General features: G+C 44.3%; 1 protein-coding gene across 9 annotated transcripts in view; it reads right to left on the bottom strand.

The window, feature by feature from the left end:
• Positions 1-19,096, bottom strand: part of BRD1 (bromodomain containing 1) — a 77,820-nt gene extending 58,724 nt beyond the window's left edge. Inside the window, exons 1-5 of one of the 9 annotated variants that reach the window (XM_052789947.1) lie at positions 16,037-18,887; positions 15,360-15,474; positions 14,861-14,945; positions 8,341-11,348; positions 503-1,883 (exon numbers count right to left, since the gene is read on the bottom strand). In XM_052789947.1, coding sequence (XP_052645907.1) covers positions 503-1,883; positions 8,341-8,362 — 1,403 coding nt within the window. In that variant the 5' untranslated portion in view covers positions 8,363-11,348; positions 14,861-14,945; positions 15,360-15,474; positions 16,037-18,887. Of the gene's footprint in view, positions 1-502; positions 1,884-6,219; positions 6,594-8,340; positions 11,349-14,860; positions 14,946-15,359; positions 15,475-16,036; positions 18,892-18,957 lie in introns of those variants that run through there. The other 8 variants (XM_052789950.1, XM_052789948.1, XM_052789949.1 and 5 more) reach the window with 8 other exon arrangements.
• Positions 19,097-19,102: the final 6 nt, after the last annotated feature.

Raw genomic sequence — 19,102 nt, 5'->3', positions numbered from 1 at the left:
GATCTTACAGTGCAAGTTTATACTAAATTTAGGTGAGACGAACAAGATTCAAATCTTATATATGCAAATGTAATTTTCATTTTGGGGCTCTTAAAACGAGGAGAATAACTTCGGATTCCCAAATTACAAATACAGTTAACCTTGAGCTTGGCCATTTTTTTAATATGAAGGTCAACTACACATGCTATTCTAAATTCAGTGGTTAATTCTCAAAAGTACAGCGAACGACAACAATGGAACACACAACGCGATTTGGTCAAAAAAAAAAGTTTCTGAGGACAAGACAGACCATTTACTAATTTCTCTGGGGAAGTTACTGCATTTTTTTTATGCAATTTCACAGAAGTACAATGTACATAATTTACATTAATCCTCTGAGTATGGCCTTCAAGGAAAGCATACAAGAAATGCACAAAAACTGAAAGTCAGCATCTAAAAGCACTGGTTTAAAATTAAACATGTAATTAAGTAAAGGTTTCTCTCACTTGGATGGTTTGCTTACCTCTGGGGGGGGATATAAGGAGCAGATACCGTTGGCATAACTGTACAGGGTTCAACCACTGTTTTCTTGGCTTTTTTTGTCTTTTTTCTGACTTTTGATGTAGACCTAGCAGTTCTGACTGATCCTTCCTTTCTACAAACACCGTTTTTGATTTCAGCTTCTCCATAAATATTTAGAGGTCTCCGTGTGCAACCTGGTGGAGTATGTACATCGCAATAGGCAGTCTTTTTTACAGAGAATGTTGTCCCACTGCCAGTTAGTTCTTTCACAGGTTCCATTTTCATATACAGACCGGCCTTTTGAGCACACGTCACATGGAATGCAGTATAGCAGTTTGCTTTGTGGCACTGGATGCAGGCACCAACACCTTTCTGTTTACAGAGGTAGCATGTTAACTTCCATCTGGCTGGGGGAATGTTCCTGACACCATCAATTGGCTCAATAAAAACTGTATTGGCAAATCCAACTTCTGGAATCCACAAAGCACACACAACGTGTCCCCAACGATCATCATCAGTCTTTTTAAAGGCACCTCCCTTGTTTGGGCACAGCACACAGTCTACAGGCCGAGAACGGGACTGCAGACAGTGTCTGCAGAGCCACTGGCCCTCAGGTATATATGGCACCCCATAGCATTCCTGATGTACTGCTAAATTACACATATCACAAAACAGGATTACATTGCTGTTCTGACATTCACCATCCATGCATATACAACACACTGCATCTTCATCAATTAAAGACTGATGATCACCCTGTTTTTGGTTCTCACAATAAGACTCTTTTTCAAACCTATCCATAAGGAATTCAAACATATTTTGTGAAACAACTGACACTCCATCACTCTTCCGCTTCTCATTTATTATTTCTAACCACGCATAATCTTCTTCATCCATGTCATACTCAACTTCGTTATCAAGTTCTTCTGCTGACTTCTCAATGAATTTGTAATAAACTGGAGGTCTCCGAGGAGCCGAAGGGGGACTGTATTCAACAATCCGTACTTTTGGTTCTGGAAGAGGAGTTGTTGTAGCAGGTATACCATGTGAGCTTGGAAGAGCTTCATTTTTCTTTTTCACTTTGTTATTTTTATGCCGTTTGCTTCTTAGACAAACTGGTGGTCTTTCACTATTTTCTTTATTGCTGTTGCATTCACTCATTTCCTGGGCTGTAAGATCATCTTCCAAGATAATCTCTAAAGGATCAAAGATACTGATCCTATGCAGGCGACCTTCAATTTCTATTTCAACCATTCTTTGAGCTTGAGCATATGTCAAGGTTTCTCGTGTGGGGGAGTGCTTAATACTGCATGGGGAAGAAGAATGCCTTGCTGCCGATACTCGATGACATCTTCCTTTTCTCCTCATTTGGTAATGTTTACCTAAAATTAGAGGAACAGTTAATATTATGAACTCCAAACATTCATATGAAAATATTATTTTATTATAGCAAGAAAAAAACCTTTCAGTTCTATAGCCCCCAACCTACCTACTCAATTAGGGAAAAAAAAAAAAAAAAAAAAAAAAGCCCGTCGCCCTTACTTAATAGGATTGCTCATGCTGTTTTGTACAAATTTAACCTAATGACAAACAGATCTCCTAAATAACAGCTTCTCCATGTAAACACAGCTATACAAATTCCTTGATACAAAAATCCTACAGAATCCTATCTGTAATACCTCTGCATGAGAAAAAAAGGTTTCAGAAGTGCCACAGAAAGAAAAAAAAATTACACTTGTTACATTGTAAGAAAACCCTTAATACAGTATTTCCTAATACCTTAAGGGTGTTTGCAGTTTGAAATTTTTTTCAACAGCTACAGATTACTTTCTCCAGATCTTCCCCCAGAAGAACTAACATAATTGTGAAAGAACAAGTTTTCCCCACATTTTTTTCCAGTGCAATTTGACATAGTCACGTTAACAACTCAATTACTACAGCTATACTTAAAGCTAGAAAACCACGCATACTTCCAAATTTGGCAAGTATGCAGTCTGACAGCCCTTTACTTTTATTTTTCTCAATTCTCAGTAAGCCTATTATTCTTTACAAAATTACAAGAACACAATTGAACTTGCAGTGCCCAATACAGTGCAGTATGGACTGCAACTAGGAAATATTTCACCTGTAAGGCAGATTTGACTTAGAGTGAAAACATGCTCCCTGCACGTAAGTGTGCATGTACATACACCCTCCTCCCTCAACAGTTTCTTCAAGAGTTGTTCTTGAAGCAACTGGGGTGGATAAAAATCTCCCTGTCTTTAAATCCAATTCCAAGCTTTTAACGTAATTTTGAAGTTTATCACTTACTGGAAAAAGATAATTCCACATACCATACATAGCTTTTTCCCCGCCACCATGAAGCACCATGACTAGGACAAGCATGCATTTTGATCACAAAATTTCTGATTAAAAGCTTCCATACTTAACGCCTTTTGACATTTTAATGTTGGTTTTGTTTTTTTTTTTCCTTATAAGGGTTGAAAACATTATAAAAACAATGGATAAGGTCAAGTTTAAAAGTTCTACCCCCCTCCTTCCTTCTTCCTAATAAATCATTAATAAACAGCAAAATTCAACCTCAGCTAAAGAAAAAACTCCTCTTTAATCACTGGCTTAAAATATTATTAGGGCCTCACTGTTTCAATTCTGCACTTCAGGTCAGTGTTATGTCTTAGTTAAAATAATGCAACGAGTGTTAGCATGTATTGCCAAAATAGCAGAGAAATACAGAGATCAAAACACAATTATTGTTAAAGACTAGTCTATTTATTTCAGTAAGAAAATAGCAAGGACTGGAACAATTACATAAACTACTCCACATAGGCTGCCTTTTGCTTAGTTTATGATGCTAATCTCTAAAGGTGCACCTTCAAAGTACTGAAGGAACTCCTTTTACAGGAAGACAAAATAATTTAAGCAGCTAGCTTTAAAACTAGTTCTTGAGAAGGTCTGATCTATCTGCCCTCACAAACTGACCCTTGTTTTCCCAATCTAAGCTGGTTTTATTATTCATGTGAGAATTGTGTCGCTCATAGATCTTACTTTTACGCAAATAATCCTTAACTCTTATTACTTGTTTTTATAGCATAAGCACAAAACCAGACAACAGTCAGTGTTTAATCATGACAGACCTCTGATCTGCTCTATATAAACAACAGATGAATAAAAAAGGCTCCACCTCTTCAAACAAGTTTGGAAGAAATATTTAATAATTTAATTCTGTAAAACAACACTGGATTAAACCATACTGATTTCTTAACTGCAGAAAAAGTTTAAACCACTGATACTGCTACAGAAGGTCCAATAACTAGAAACAAAGGCATACAGATAATTTAACTGAATTAAAAGTTAGTTCCCAGTTTCACAACAGATTTTATAATTCAGAGGCCAAAGATAATACAATGGCCTTGATTTCTGTTTATTATTATGAACAAATAATGAGGGATTCTTCAGCTAAAACACACTGATGTGTCAATGTATAGCAACCTACTACAGATCAGAATGGCTTCACTTTATGGGGCAGTTTTTTTTAATATCTCACCAATCACCAATCTGCATCTCACCAATCAAGAAAAACAATCATTTACATTATGTTTACCTCATATAATTGCACTCTAATTCTGTCTAGATGTAAAAATCTGTATTTTTTTTTTAAATGTCCCTTCCTACATCTTAGCTGGTTGTGTACTTGTTCATAGCAGTTCATGAGGATAGTGACTGTTTTGAACAAAATACTGGGGGAGGGACGAGAGGTAGCCTTCAGAAATCAAAAAAATGTGCAACATGTCCACACTTCACTATCTAACCTAACCCACTACCACAGAAAAACGTATTAATGCTAGGTTTCCAAGCTCTCCACCCCCCTCTGTTCCCAACGTTCTTAAGCATGGCTGCAAGCAGGCAATAAGAACAGGAAGAAGATATCCAAAAGTACAAGTCTTCTTGCTTTAAGATTTAGGACTACTGTCATAAAAGTCAAATAAAGTGTAAGAACCAGAATGATAAAAACCGACTGAGATAACATCTAAGCATCTTCCCTGTAATACTCAACTGTAAATAAAGCTACCTTAGGAAACAAATTATAGTCACAGTTAAACACAGAATGGATACCCTACAAATACAACGCAATAAACACAGAATTGGAACTGGTAGTACTCTGGCCAAATTTCATAGAAACTTCGTGTGAACAACTTAAATGCTCCTGAAGGCAAAGCAGTGTTTTGTTTTGTTTCTCCAAAATTCTTCTGTTTGCAAATGCCCTATAAATATTCCAGATGAAGACCAGATTTCTGCATAGCAAATTCGTGACTGGCAACCGGTTTGCTTTTCCTAATTATCAGGTATCTTTCTCCCCTCCCTCCATAGTAGCCTATAGGTCGACAGGAACGAAGACCATGGCTCTAAGTTGGAAAAAACAATAAACTAAGACAGTTTCCATCCAACATTAATAAAGATACCCCATTAACAGCAAAATGAAATTACTTAAATGTACTTCTGTTAGCACTTTCCTGCCTCTTGCAACAATTCAAAAGACCGCAGAAGATAAAACAGGAAAGTTACCCACAGCTTTCCTCTCTTGGAATTCTATCAGCTGCATGGGAAGAAAGTCACCAGCAGACACTTTCCCTCACCACAACAAAAGCACAGGAAAACAGCCGTTTGCGTGGAACGCACAGTATGAGGCAAAAATTACTTTTTATCAAGGTGTAGGACAGCTAAAACCAACAGGAAAAATAAGATAACGTAGGCTTTTTGATTACAAATTCCTTTTACAGTCTCTGCCCTAGTTACCTTCCTCCTCTTCAAATAAACTGCCTTTGGTCCCTGGATCCCCTGCTCAATGGAAAAGGGAATTCCATTCTCAATGGACACTTTCATGCAGACCATTAAAAAGAGAAAGACACAGGAATGCTCTATACTCCCAGACAATGAGGGAGGGTAAGCAAACAGTGCTTACAGGCATACGGGGCGGACGCCTCCCGCAACTTCAGCTGTGGAGCGAGAGCAATGCCCTCAGGGGGAGGCAAAGAACCGGGGTTCACGAAGCCCCGCCAACCGGCCCGGGGACGGCTGAGGGCGCGGGCGACCACCAGCGCCGCTCTCCCCCCGAGCGAGCCGGCAGCAGACCGCCAACGCCGCCACACCCCCCCCCCCCCCCCGGGACGACGCAGCCATCCCGGCTACCGCCGCCGCTCCCGCCGCCCCCTCGCCGGCTCCGCCACCCCGCGCGCGGGGCCTGCCCACGGGCCCGCCCTCGCCGGTTCTGCGCGAACACTTCCTGCCCACGCCCAGGGAGCCTCCAGCGCACACACACCCCTCCGCGCCGATGGTTCCTGCCCGGCCCCGGCATTCCCCCCTCCCGGCCCCCGGGAGGATGGTTCCTGCCCAGGCCCATCATCTCCAACCCTTCCCCACAGTCACCTCCCTCCCCTCCGCGAAAATACTCGGCCCACAAATATGGCGGCTGACAAAACAGCTCGAACGGCGCCCTCCCCCCGACCGCCGCGCTCGGCTCCCCCCCGCGCAGCGCTCCCCGCCCGCCCGCCTCGCCCCCGGCCGCCTCCCCCCCCCCCCCCGGCTACCGTGCCCAGCCCGCCCTGCCCTTCCCCCCGCCGGCCCCCGTCTCGCCGCGGCGGGACCCGCCGGCTCCCGGCCCCGCAGCACCCCCCCACCCCCGCCCGCCGGCCCCCGCGCCGCCCGCCCGGCTCCACTCACGCTGTGGGAGCCGCCGAAGCGCGGCTGACAGACCTCCCGCTCCGCCTCTGCGGCCGAACGCTGCGGCCGGTTTAATGGCGGAGGTCCCGCCGGTGCTGCCGCCCGGCCCCGCGTCCGGCAGCCGCGGGCGGGCGAGCGGGCGCTGAGAGGGCCGCGCTGCCCGCGGCGGCGACCCGGCGCTGGCTGCGGGGCTGCTGCTGCAGCCGGGCGCGGCGCATTCGTGAGGCGCGGCGCTGGTCGCCGTCCGGCTGCGGGCTCGGCGCTCAGCTCCCGGGGCTGAGAAGCTCCCCTCCCCCCTCGGCACAAACAATGCGGCTTCACCACAGCGCTGCGCCGACGGGGGGGAGGAGAGGGAGGGAGGGAGGGAAGGGACGTGAGGGCGCCAGGCACCGCCCAGCCCCGCCACCGCCGCCGCCGCCGGGCGGGGCCTGCGCGTCGCCGCTCCCCCGCCCCCGGATGGCGGAGGGCCGCGCGGGGCCGGCCGGCCTGGCACCAGCCGGCACGGGGCGCTCCGGCGGGGCGGGGCGGGGCGGGCCGCGCCTCGGGGGACAGGGCGGGACCGCGCTGCGCCGGCCGCCGCCTTCCCGCCCAGGGCCGGCCGGGCCCGGGCCCCCAGCGAGACCGTCGAAACGCCCCAGAGCAGGGCGAACGAAAGGGCGAAGGGGGGGAGGGGGACAAGGGGGCCGGGCCGGGCCGAGCCGCGGCTTGTTACAAAACCAAGGCTCGAAACTACAAGCGAGTGGTATTTATTATTTCTCTGGGGGACGTCCGAGCTCCAGCGTCGTAGGTAGAAAATCCGCTTGAAAGTTAGCTCTCGCCTGGTCTCCAGGTCAGGCTGCTGCTTGTAAATTAAGTGAGAATAGCCTTACGTTTCCACAAAGCAAAAGCAAGTTATTTCTAGCTCTCCCTGCAAAGGACACCCTTTGTTAGGTATTATTTTTAGACAGCCATTACAGCCACATTCGAGATCTGGAGGATTTTACTGCAGTACATTCCTGCGAGGCAGCTGCACCCACATGCTTAAAAAACAACTTTTAGCTAGCCCAGCCCGAGACAAGCGCTTGCCTTTGCCGATCACACAGAACAAGTCCTGCATGTAGTAAAAAGCAGTCAAGAGTAGCTATGATTCTCTTTGCCCATCTCTAACAACCATCCACCGAGTAAAGCTTTCTTCAAAACGACTCCCTGATTCATTTTTACGTTTTCTCTACCACTTCTGCGTTCGCTTGCCTCAATCGGTAGTTGGCCCTACAATAAATTTATGACTAGGAAATCAGAAATAGCTTAACACCTGTCATTACTTGTAGAAAGTGAATTAAGGTCCGGAGAGCTGAAGTAACTTCACTAAGGCAACCCTGTAGAATAGGCAAAGTACTTTCCCACTCCTTTTTCCCCATCAGGGACCATCCAGCAGACCCATCTCTTAACAAAACAGAAGCTACTGAAACAGCTAACGTTTGTGCAGTGTACTTGGTGTGGAAATAGATCATTAGGATCAGATAGGCCCGGTAACTTAAATTTCCAATATATATATATAAAAAAACCAGATTGTATGAACTGTCAAGGCCATCTGTTCATTTGTGTACTTGCCTGTGAGGAATTATTCTCTGGTTGTATCACTTAAGTGATCCTACCATCAGTCTCAGAAGTTTTACAACATGCTGATGTAAGTTAATGTTGTTGCACTGGAATTCAGCTTGTGATAGATATGAAAGAGGGAGCAGCATACTAAATCATGCACATTAGTGCGCAAAGTATAAAAATGACTAGAAATTATAAGTGTTGTCAAGAAGCTAATAATATCTCATTTATGATAGAAAGCACGTTGTTTTATCTTTTAAGTGATAATCCACATGTGTATCTGCCCTGCAGCTGTACAAATGCTTTATAACTGGAGACAAGTTTTCCACAGAGAGCTTGATGGTGTCCATACTCTGACGTGTCTAATGCACAAGTAAGTCTGGCACTTTTCCAGTTCCTTTTTTCTGCCAGGTGGACTACAGCATTCCACAGCTGGACATCCCTTCAACAATGCAGCGTTCCTTACTGGTATTTGCATCATTTAACCATCTTTTTGTAGTTTAAACTCACACTTTATTCTCTCTAGTAAGCTCTACTTACGTGACTTTTTCTTGAGATTCATCTTCCTGCTCTGCCTGCCCAGTGCATAGCGCACATTTGGTAAAACACTCCATCCATAAGGTGTAAGGTCTTAAACTTGATGCTGATAAAAACAGGAAGTGGCAGTTCCAAAACGGTTTCATTAAAAAGACAGCAAAAGCATCGATTCCCACAACCTGTTGACCAAGGGCTCATAGCACAGCCTGAATCAATCACAACAGCATGCTATGGTGCAAGAACCTGATCTCCTAACAGATTTGAAATGAAAAGCTTCTGATGCACGTTAGCCTAATGCAGAAAGGCCTCCCTGCTGCTCAGATTCTCTACAGAATTTCAAAGAACTGCTGAGCTTCATTTCCTGGTTCCCATACTGAAGACAGTGTCTCCACCTCAAATTACTAACACGCAGGCAGGGTTCATCAGTGTTCTAGACCCTCTCAATTATTCTCAGTAAGAAGGTACGAGGAGTTTTCGCTATGGACTGTCCAGGCTCTGGCACAGAATGCATGTCATTCCTTGATACGGTACTTCAGAGCAATGGCACAAAAATCAGGGCAGGCTCAACACATAGTTCAGTATTAGAAGCCTTACACTTTCGAATAATTTCTCATTGACCTTACGATCAGGATCCTCAACGCCTCCACGTTAGATGTTAGTATGTTAGCCCACATTATTTCAAAATGCAACAGTATGTAGTATTGTCTGGGGCATTTGACCAGTCCTCAGCACGCACTATAATCTCAAAGATCTGTTTCTCTTGCCTTTTCCATCTCACAATTGAGACTTGGTGCCTCAAAATAGTATTCTTTCTATTTTTGGACAAGGAGGAAACAATTCTACTGGGGTACTGTACAATTTCAAGCAAAAAATAACTGGCCCTCTGAACCACAGTTTGATGGCAACAGGACCCTCACCACCTTTTTTGGCACTAGCTCAACATGTGCATGGGGCTTCAGTCCCAGTCCATCAGAATCTTCACACCCCTACTTTGCAGCATCAAGTTTTTGTTCAAGTTGCCACTGCTGACTCACCCTGCATGGAAGACTTCCACAGAAGGAGTATCTTCTGCCTACCAGCTTTCACCTGCACTAGTTATCAAATTCTCAAGGGAAACACTTCAAGAAGTAAGGGTCATGAAAACAAACACAAGTGCTATTTATCTGCTTTGGTATCCTCCTCTTTCCTTGCAGAATCAAACTTCATGAGACACATTTCCACGTTGCTGAAGTCTATCACCTACATAGTATCACCTTTGTTTTACTAATAAAGATCAACTCAGGCTTGCTGCAGCACTTAAATATCGGCAGTGGTGCTGATCTTCCCTGGATGGAACTCTGTATCCCTTTCCTGGTCTGAACAGCTGGCTGGTGAAGGGACAAACAAGAGGCAGACCTGGCTCCACACATTCTTTAGAACGTGCGAGAATCTTTCCATTTCAGGATAGGTTTTGGACTGCCATAGCATGTGTGTGGGGGTCTTCTTCCTATCATGATGACTAATCTGCCTAACCTTGCTAAGTCATGTGACGCCTCTGTATGATGCCTCAAGCCAATCTATCACTATAAACTTTATGTTTGGCTTCCCCACTATATCGTTTACACCTTCAGACTCAACTATGCATGATTAGTATTCCCCTCCAGAATACTGTCTTGTAAGATACAACATTACTGTGGTCCTCTCATCCTGCAAGGGGATGCTTTTTCATCTCACTTACCTCATCAGTTGTGGTATATGGCACTGGTGAAGTACTTGCAGGCATGACTGTGCAAGGCTGGTTGTTCTCAAAAGAAAGGTTGTTCCCAAACCTCACAGAAGCCAGAACAGCATGCGCTGTGGAAAAGATGCTGCAACCCTATCAAAAGACATGTTACGGCAGTGTGCTGACAAACAAAACCACAACTGTTATCTTCAGTCTGTGAAGTGGTGTAGTGTCCCTCCACCTCTTCTGGCTGATCTTTGCAAACTACTATATTTAAAGACAAATCCACATATCACTGATCCATCTCCTAGTTATCATTGATACTTTGGCAGAAAGGCTGACTTCTTTTTCATATGAGACTGAGTGGGATATATGGTCCAAAGTCCTAGATGACAGTTCCAGAATGGGGATCAACCTTTTGGCTTCAAATGTGGAAGAAAAGTGTTGGCCCTTTTTACCCCTACATGTTTACTGAATATATTCCTTGTTCCCAGGCTAGGAAGAATTGTCTGCATTTTCCTTTTCATTCCTCTGATCCTGAAGTTTTAGCCATATTATGACAAAAGGGTGAGTAAAGATGAAGTAATATTGGTGTTCATCCATGTTCACCAACTGCTAAGGAATCAAAGTTTTCTGCTTCTTATGGCCTCACTAATTCTTACTTCCTGCACATACCATCTTTGTCATCCTCAGAATTGAAGTGGTTCTCTATTTGTAAAATTGGTAAGAAGACCCTTTAGATATCCAGAACAGTTCATGTTGATCCAAATGAACGGTCTTCACCAAAACACAAGTTTTAAAACAGACTAGAGGCTGTGTCGATGCCTTTTATGGTACTGATAAAGACAGAGCCCTTTTATCATCAGAGCTCCATCAGAACTCAAGCTACATCAGTGTGCTTCCTATAAAACACTTCTGTGAGTTGCATCTGCTAAGCAGTCCTATGGAATGTTATCTATAGATAATACTTAGAGATCATTTGACAGAGTGGTCTTTAAGCTGTACAGCTGCTATACAAAGGCCCTTACCCATTTCCATTTAAGCATTTGTGGGAACTACTGCTTGGAGTCACCTACTACAGGAAGAGGTATGTAGACTGTCACTTGCAGACAGAAAGATATCTTAAGCACTTCGCTGAGATACACAATTGACAGGGAAGCCTACTTCCTGCCTTACCCTTCCACTATCTAGCTTGAATCCTTTAACATCACGTACCTTTGGGATTTTGCAGTTATAAGACGGTCTTTAACATATAAGCTTATAACTGTTGCATGATGGAAGGTGAAGCTTGAGCTTACTCCTACAGACACTGCAAAGATAAAAAAAAAAAAAAACAACGAACTTCAGTATTAGGGTATACATGAAAGCATATGTAAACTACACTTCAACAAAACAAAACAAAAACCATCCCCAAATTACAAAATGCTATAGCAAAAACACAAAGCTTGCCCATCTACTCACCTGTAGGTCTTCTAAATAGCAAAACTACTATTTACTGGAGACTATTTTATCGAGTACAAACCTTTGGAGCAGAGTTACTTGCACTCTTATGCAATGATACTGTTGTTTACAAAAGAGCAGACAGAGCCATAAACGAGGGAATAGTATTCCCCTTCTCTCCCGTCATTGCCTCTTTGGCATTAATTATTCAATTCCTAGTGTTTACAGTTTGGCACCTTTATTATGTTCTGCATAGTAACTCCACCTGCAAAGGTCTTTATGGGAAGGTATTCCTGCCAAATGGTAACTGCCATCAGAATAACCCTTTATAAACAAGTCACCGATTTTCTGTTTAGCTCCCTGAACCGCCTCCCTGCATGACCAGATGAAAACGATTGCCAGCGCAAGGGAGGCAGCAGGAAAGTAAATCCAGGGTTTTTGAGTGCCCCTTCAACATCCCTAGTCATTAGCCATCATCAGCTTAGCTGGCAAAAGAAGCTGCGTGTTTAGAATTGGAGTGTCTGTCAAATTACATAGCATAACTAACTGGCCTAAGTTATGGGCAAAGACAAAATGTCAGTGGTAATGGGTAGGAATCAAAAAGCAAAACAGTAATTACTATGTGAAAAGTTCTAAAAATAGCATACTTGCAAAGCAAAGAATCCCAAAACATGGTGGCTAAACAATTTACGTTGGATTTTGACTTTTTTTTTTTTGCACCTATTTGAACTGAAAATTTTTGTCAAAGGCAGCCACAGCGAAGGGAAAACAAAGTGCTCTCCACACAAATATCTGATACACAATATATTTCTCAAATCAAACATCAGTTTCAGTACTTTTACTTCTAATTTCTCCCTGTGGTTGTTCTTCTCATCAGGTTTGGATTTCAGAAGATACTTTATTTAGCATGAACTCAGGTAACTGCTTAAGCCAGCATAACCCACATACACATAAACAATATTACTGCAAACACACTATTACTTTCTCTGATAACCCCTTCCTACTCCCTGATCCTTTCCTCTACACTGGAAAGGATCCTCTACACAGCCTTCATCCAAGCAAAGAAAAGTTACTCACTGCCTTCATAAAGTTCAATAATATATAAAGGTTTTCTTATTTATTAAATCCCTTGGAGTGACTTCTCTATTCTCAATTCCTTGCTGTCAGTATCAAAACGTACAAGTGTAATATGTGATGAAGTATAGACAGAGTGAAGTTGTTTTCCTAGTTAGGTCACTCACAAAGGTGTATCTCCAAGAAACGATCTCCAATGTTTACAATGAGTTAATACTTCAGCCTTAGTATAATTAAGTTAAAATTCAATCAGCAATGAGACACAAATCCAGTCTTAATTACTTCACTACCTCTTCCTCATTCATTCTAGAGGTCAGATCTGGTCTGCAGATGATTAAGACAGTATGCAATGGAGGAAGCTTCGCTGTTAGAATCCCTACTCATTTACTGCAAAAGAAATCCCCAAATAGATGGGCTTATTCAGAATTAAAACCTTGTCTCCTCATTTACATGGGGAAGAACTACAAAGCAAGGTGAAATCAAAATCTGGGGAGGAAAAATAAAGTGAAAAAATAAGTCAGAAGCAAGACTTAATACATGACAACCACAAAAAACCCCAAACAAACAAAAGCTCATAGCCTCCTCTGTTCAGAGAAACCTAACTCATACATATCGTTGTCGTGGTTTAACCCCAGCCACCAACTAAGCACCACGCAGCCACTCACTCACTCCCCCTGCCCCGCACCCCAGTGGGATGGGGGAGAAAAATCGGGAAAAAAAAGTAAAACTTGTGGGTTGAGATAAGAATGGTTTAATAGAACAGAAAAGAAGAAACTAATAATGATAACACTACTAAAATGACAACAGTAGTAATAAAAGGATTGGAATGTACAAATGATGCACACTGCAATTGCTCACCACCCGCCGACCGACACCCAGCCAGTCCCCCGAGCGGCGATTCCCCGCCCTCACTCCCCCGTTCCTATACTAGGTGGGACGTCACATGGTATGGAATACCCCTTTGGCCAGTTTGCGTCAGCTGCCCTGGCTGTGTCCTGTGCCAACTTCTTGTGCCCCTCCAACTTTCTCGCTGGCTGGGCATGAGAAGCTGAAAAATACTTGACATTAGACTAAACACTACTTATCAACAACTGAAAACGTCAGTGTTATCAACATTCTTCGCATACTGAACTCAAAACATAGCACTGTACCAGCTACTCGGAAGACAATTAACTCTATCCCAGCTGAAACCAGGACAATCGTTTAACAAACAGTAATGAGCCCTATGCAAGTTTGCTTTGCTTTGTCTCAGATGCATCTACCACCTCAGCCAGTGCCTGATGCTGGCTAATAAAGAGATCTTCCAAACTCACACATATATAAATCGGGTCTGATATACAATACGGCTTCATAAAGCAGAGACTCTCGAACAGGCTCAAAAAAATGCTAGAATAGGAACTTCAAACTGAGCGCTCCTGAAAGACGTATTCCAGCACCATCCTCACTCCACGTAAAGGGTGAGTATGAATAAATCCTGTGAACATGCTCCCACATGCCTGTGAGGGGCTGGAAGAGCTAAGGCCTCCAACGTGGCGGCGGGGCGCGCTCTGCCCGACAACGGGCCCGCCCACTGCAGGTGAGGAGCCGGTTGGCTACAGGGGGCAGAGGGCGGGCCGGAGGGGGCGCAGCTCCCTGCTCCGATAGGCCGAGCGGGGCAGCTCACCGTATGTGGCCAAAGGTCAAAGCACCCTCACGCCGCCAGGGAGGGAGAAGTCGCTCCCCAGGCCCGCCCACCCCTTTCCTGAAGGTTCTGGAAGCACAAACCCCGCGCGACACCTGATTAGCCTAATGAGTTCGAGTGCCCCCCCAAGGCGGGGCCAGGAGGTGATAAAAGGGCACCAACTGAAGCCCTGCACGCATGCAAGCCCGCCGGAACCGGACCAACGCTGGACCCGGGAGCGGCGACATCTGTCTCTCCTCTCTCTCTCTTGGTTTTTTTGGGGGGTTTTGGGGGTTATTTTTGTTTGTTTTTCTTCCTGTAATCCCTACACCTCATCCCTTTCGACATAAACCCTTGACCAAGTCTGGGACGAGGAGCAGATCCAGCCGCCCCCAGGCTCCTCTCTGAGAAGGGGTCTAGCAAGCAAGAGGGTCTGCTCTGAACCTCCTGACCCAACGGGAGGGATCTCCTTATGGTCTTCCCTGAACCGATCCCCAAAGAAGCGAGGCCTGTGCTATAGGTTTGGTGACGCATGGTTAGCACGTGTTATACACGTATTCACTGACGTAGTTTCACGCCAATTCTTGTGGTGAGCGAATAAAAGTTGAGTTTAAGGATCCCTGGTGTCGTTTCACCTGAATCCTGACCTGGGAATTGGTGAACCTGAGTCGTCCTGGGATGTGACAATGCTCAACTCCAAGTCAAAAATCACTGATGTAGACCTCCGATGTGCTAGAAATCCAGGATGATAACAAGATTAGACAGTTGTGTTTGTAACAAATGAGGCCATTAACATAAAAGCACAAAGGCATCGTGGTTTTGGCAGTGAACGTTGCTTACAGCTGCTCACAACTACTGTGTAATTGCTCATTCTTTATTTTCTGAGCAGTTGACACCTTGGATCTGAAGAGCAGAGTCAAGTGCCTGCTGAAGTTAATGGGGTATGTATGCTAAATATGTAAGTACTCTCCTATGTTAAGTGTTCTTAGAAATCATACCCTGGTGATACAAAATTGGACATCCAAATTTAGTACTTCTGACCTCTATTTTAAGGTTTTGATCATCAAGGTGACACTGCCTAGATAGGGTCCTGGAAGAAGCTGGAGTCTATAGGAGGAAAACAGATCATTTTATTAGATGTATTACCTCAGTGCATACAAAGGCAGCAATTCTTTGTACTTGACTTAAGAACTATTATTTCTTGATATAGTTTTTGTCTTCATGATGTCGTATGGAAAATGCATCACTGATGCAGAAGTTGCTAGGGGCGAAGCCAAAGGTTTGAGTGATTCAGTAAGGAAAATAAGCTTATCAGAGCAGGAGATAAATGCATTAACTGCCTAATTCTGCTAAAACAAGGTAACAGCAGCAAAAGGGCTAATACTCCCAACGCCGGTATTCTCAATATGCCATTATAACATTTAACGTTTCCAAAGTTATATAAATTCAGAAAGACAGAACTACATCAATTTATCACTACAGTACCAATGTTATCTTTATTACCAAGAAAGAAATGGATGGAAGGAAGCAAAAAATCAGATTAAGATGAACACCTCAGTGACTGGAGAGACTCTGGGACCACAGAACACAAAGCTCTGTCTGCACCAGCTGAACATCTACAATCATCTAATAACACATAACATAATATTGACAGAGAAATAGGTATATTTAAGGCATATTTTAAGTTCTGTCACAGTAGGAAGGCATACAAGGATTTAATCTAGTTTCCAACTGTTTTTAGGCTCTTGTTACAGCCTTCCTGGGAGCCTTCCGAGTTCAATGTGCACCCCAATATTGAGAACGACAGAGCGCTGGTTACTTACGGTTACTGCAGTGATGTTTCCTTCTTCTCTGAACCTGTAACCTCTATTGTCCAGAGAACCCAAAGAGTTTCTTTGGGAGCATGGTCTCTTAGCTTTCCAGTATTCTACAAAACATAACGGGCAGCCAGGTACTTGCAGTTTGCTCCAGGGGCTGGAGTGAGAAATTACTTTTTTGTATTCATTTAACATCAGGTCACTTTTAATTCATGCCAGGTTCAGTTAAACGTGCAAATAAAGATGTTTATTCACAGTATCTGAAAAACAGATAAAAAGTTTATAAATGGGGGAAAAAGAAAAAAAAATTACTCTTATGAAGTTAAGTAAGGAAAGTTGTGGTTTCTTCCTGTCAAGATGCCTTGCACAGACTTTCCTAATATCCATCTTGCCAAATTACTATGTTCTTTCACATACTTAAACCTCAGACTGCATGCTTTATGGAGAATCTGTATCTTTAGACTATTGCTACACCAGTGCTGCTACATACAGCACAAGCTGGCAGTCTGGAGCCTTCTCTAGGAATTGCAGTTCCTTACTCTTTCCTTTGCCTGTCACCAGATCACCATCATGTCTTTGTTTTATTTTTCATATTACTTGGTTGTTCGTGAAAAGACTTTCTGGCCTCAGCTTTGCTCAGATTTTTAAGACCTACTTTAAGTTTCTGGTGTATTTTTGTAAAACAGGAAGAAGTTCCAACTATTTCACTCAATCTGTGATACACATCAATAGATTATATACCGAACCAGTGATTGGTTCTCAAGCCATTTAGAAGGTAATTTAAAGAAAAAAAAAAAATCAACTTTCATTAATCTCAACTTTCACTAACCCTTAAGGAAATTTTCAGTAGAGGATGTATAAAAAACAATGAAGAGGTACAGAGAGGTGCAGACAGAATGAGCAACATGCAGTGGGAAAGCACAAAGTGAGTATCTAGTCTTTTTTAACTTACCGCAAAATTTTCAACTACCAATTGGGAAACTCTTTAAACTCATAGCTGTTTAAAAAAAAAAAAAAAAGCAGTTAATAGAGCCACGTATTCTAATATTGTCAGGCTTTCTGTGGTGTGGTAAGTGTAACTATGTAATTCCAAGTAAAATTCAACATAACTGTAACAATTTTATAGTTCTCCAAGAGATGCTTTATGCAATGATCTGTTTCTATTTATTATTGTGTGTTAAATAATCACCATAATTTCTCGTCAACAGACTGGTGATAGAGGCTTCTTAACTAAGCTCTCATGCCTCTATTACTCAGTTTAGCTGGCAGATCTGGCCAAGACCAAACTTCATTTTTAAGTAGTTGTATTCACATAAATGCACTTTGTAACAGTAGAAACTGGGCAAGTCAAAGTAACTTTACCTCAAATCACTTTGGCCTGAATCGTCTATAGTACCAGTTGAACTGTATCAGTAAAAACACACTGCAAGTTAAAAAGTTACTAATATGGAACAAAGAAGGACTGCCAGCATGCAGTGTAATAGCTATTTTGTTGGGATTTTGAGTAGCACATGAATGAAAAAAAAACAACTTCACATGAGATTTCCAAAGGAAGCATTAACCCTAACAGATCATTTACTTCATGTTGACTGGCACTGTCCATTTAGAAGACCACACCAGTGCTATAGAAGTACAAACATAAGAATACTATAAAAGAATGTTCAAGAGCTCCACTATTTCAAATCAAAAAGCTATCAACTGATTTCTTCATATACTGCCATATATCCACCAAAACATTTTTTACTATATCTGTTCAACTAAAAAAAAAATAAAAATTAGTCAATTAACCAATGAAAACAACTCAGACCAAAAAACAAGTACTTGCTTAAACACTATTTCTCTCTCTAAACACTGTCTGAATCGAAAACTTAGCATTGCTTCCAAAACAGTGCTGTTAATGTTTTTCTCCTGCTTCCGCTCCCAAGTTAAGACGTAAGTTATTATGACCAGCGACATTGAAGTCAAAGGAGCAGAAATCTATGACTGCCACTGGAAACTGGACACAGTCAAATATCAAAATCTCACCAAATCATATCTTTACCCAGCTCTCTGCAGAAATGGCATTCATTAAAAAAAACTGCAACAAACCACTCTGCTTCACCCCCACCTCTACCCCAAAAGCCGGGATGACTCACTCCACTTGACAACCTTGACTAATCTCTCTCAATCAGAAACAACAACCACCGACCCACAACTGAACACCAAAACTGGAGGAGCTTTCTCCAGAAAAATTCCAAGATCTCAAGCACATAGCGAGCCACTGCTTCGCTGAACCGATGTGACGCATATCCTTCACCCCAGAACAGCCTTCCCTGCGATGGCTACCCAGATCAGACTGAAGTGTCATGTGAAGTGCCCCTCCCGAGCCAGACAGTGGCTGCAAGTACAGCAAAACAGAGCCCAGAACCAAATCGAGCGTGCGGTACACCACAAAGACGTATCGAGGTGGGGTTTTTTTAAACGAAAATATGCATAACGGAGATCAAATTCCTGAAAAGGTGAGGGCTGCGTTCAGCATTGCGGCGTGCCCGCGCTCCAGCGGAGCGGTGCCCACGAAGGCCTCTCCTCGGGGCTTCGGCCAGGGCAGGCTGCCGGCCCTTCCTGAAGCCGGGGCCCTGCCTGCAGCCCGCCGTGAGCGGGCCGCCTGCCAGGCACCATCGCCCCACGCTGCGCCACCCGCCGGCCCCCGCTGCGAGGACGGGAACGGCCGCTCCTGGCGCGGCCGGCCCGCGGGCAGCTCGGGGCGCCCGCCCGCGGCCTCCCGGGGAAGGCGCTGCCGGCCGGGCAGAGGCCCCGGCGCTCCCTGGAGGCCCGCGGCACCGCAGGAACCCCCAGGCCGGCGCCGCTGCCGCCCCCCTCAGTCGCCGCAGAAACGAAACGGGGGAAGGCAAGCGGCTGCGCCTTTGCGGAGAAAGCTCGCATCTCACCCCGGCCCCGGGGCGGCGCGGCAGGACACCCGGCTCCCCACCGCCGCCGCCATCCGGATGCGGGAGCGGAGCCGCCCCGCCGCCCCCCGGGCGTCAGAGCCCCGGGGGCAGCCATTTTGCGGGCCGCGGACCGGATGACATGTTG

This window comes from Harpia harpyja, chromosome 6 (genome assembly GCF_026419915.1).
Source record: "Harpia harpyja isolate bHarHar1 chromosome 6, bHarHar1 primary haplotype, whole genome shotgun sequence".
Lineage (NCBI taxonomy): Eukaryota > Metazoa > Chordata > Aves > Accipitriformes > Accipitridae > Harpia > Harpia harpyja.
The sequence above is the reverse complement of the archived record's forward strand: the minus strand, read 5'-3'. Positions and strand labels throughout refer to the sequence as shown.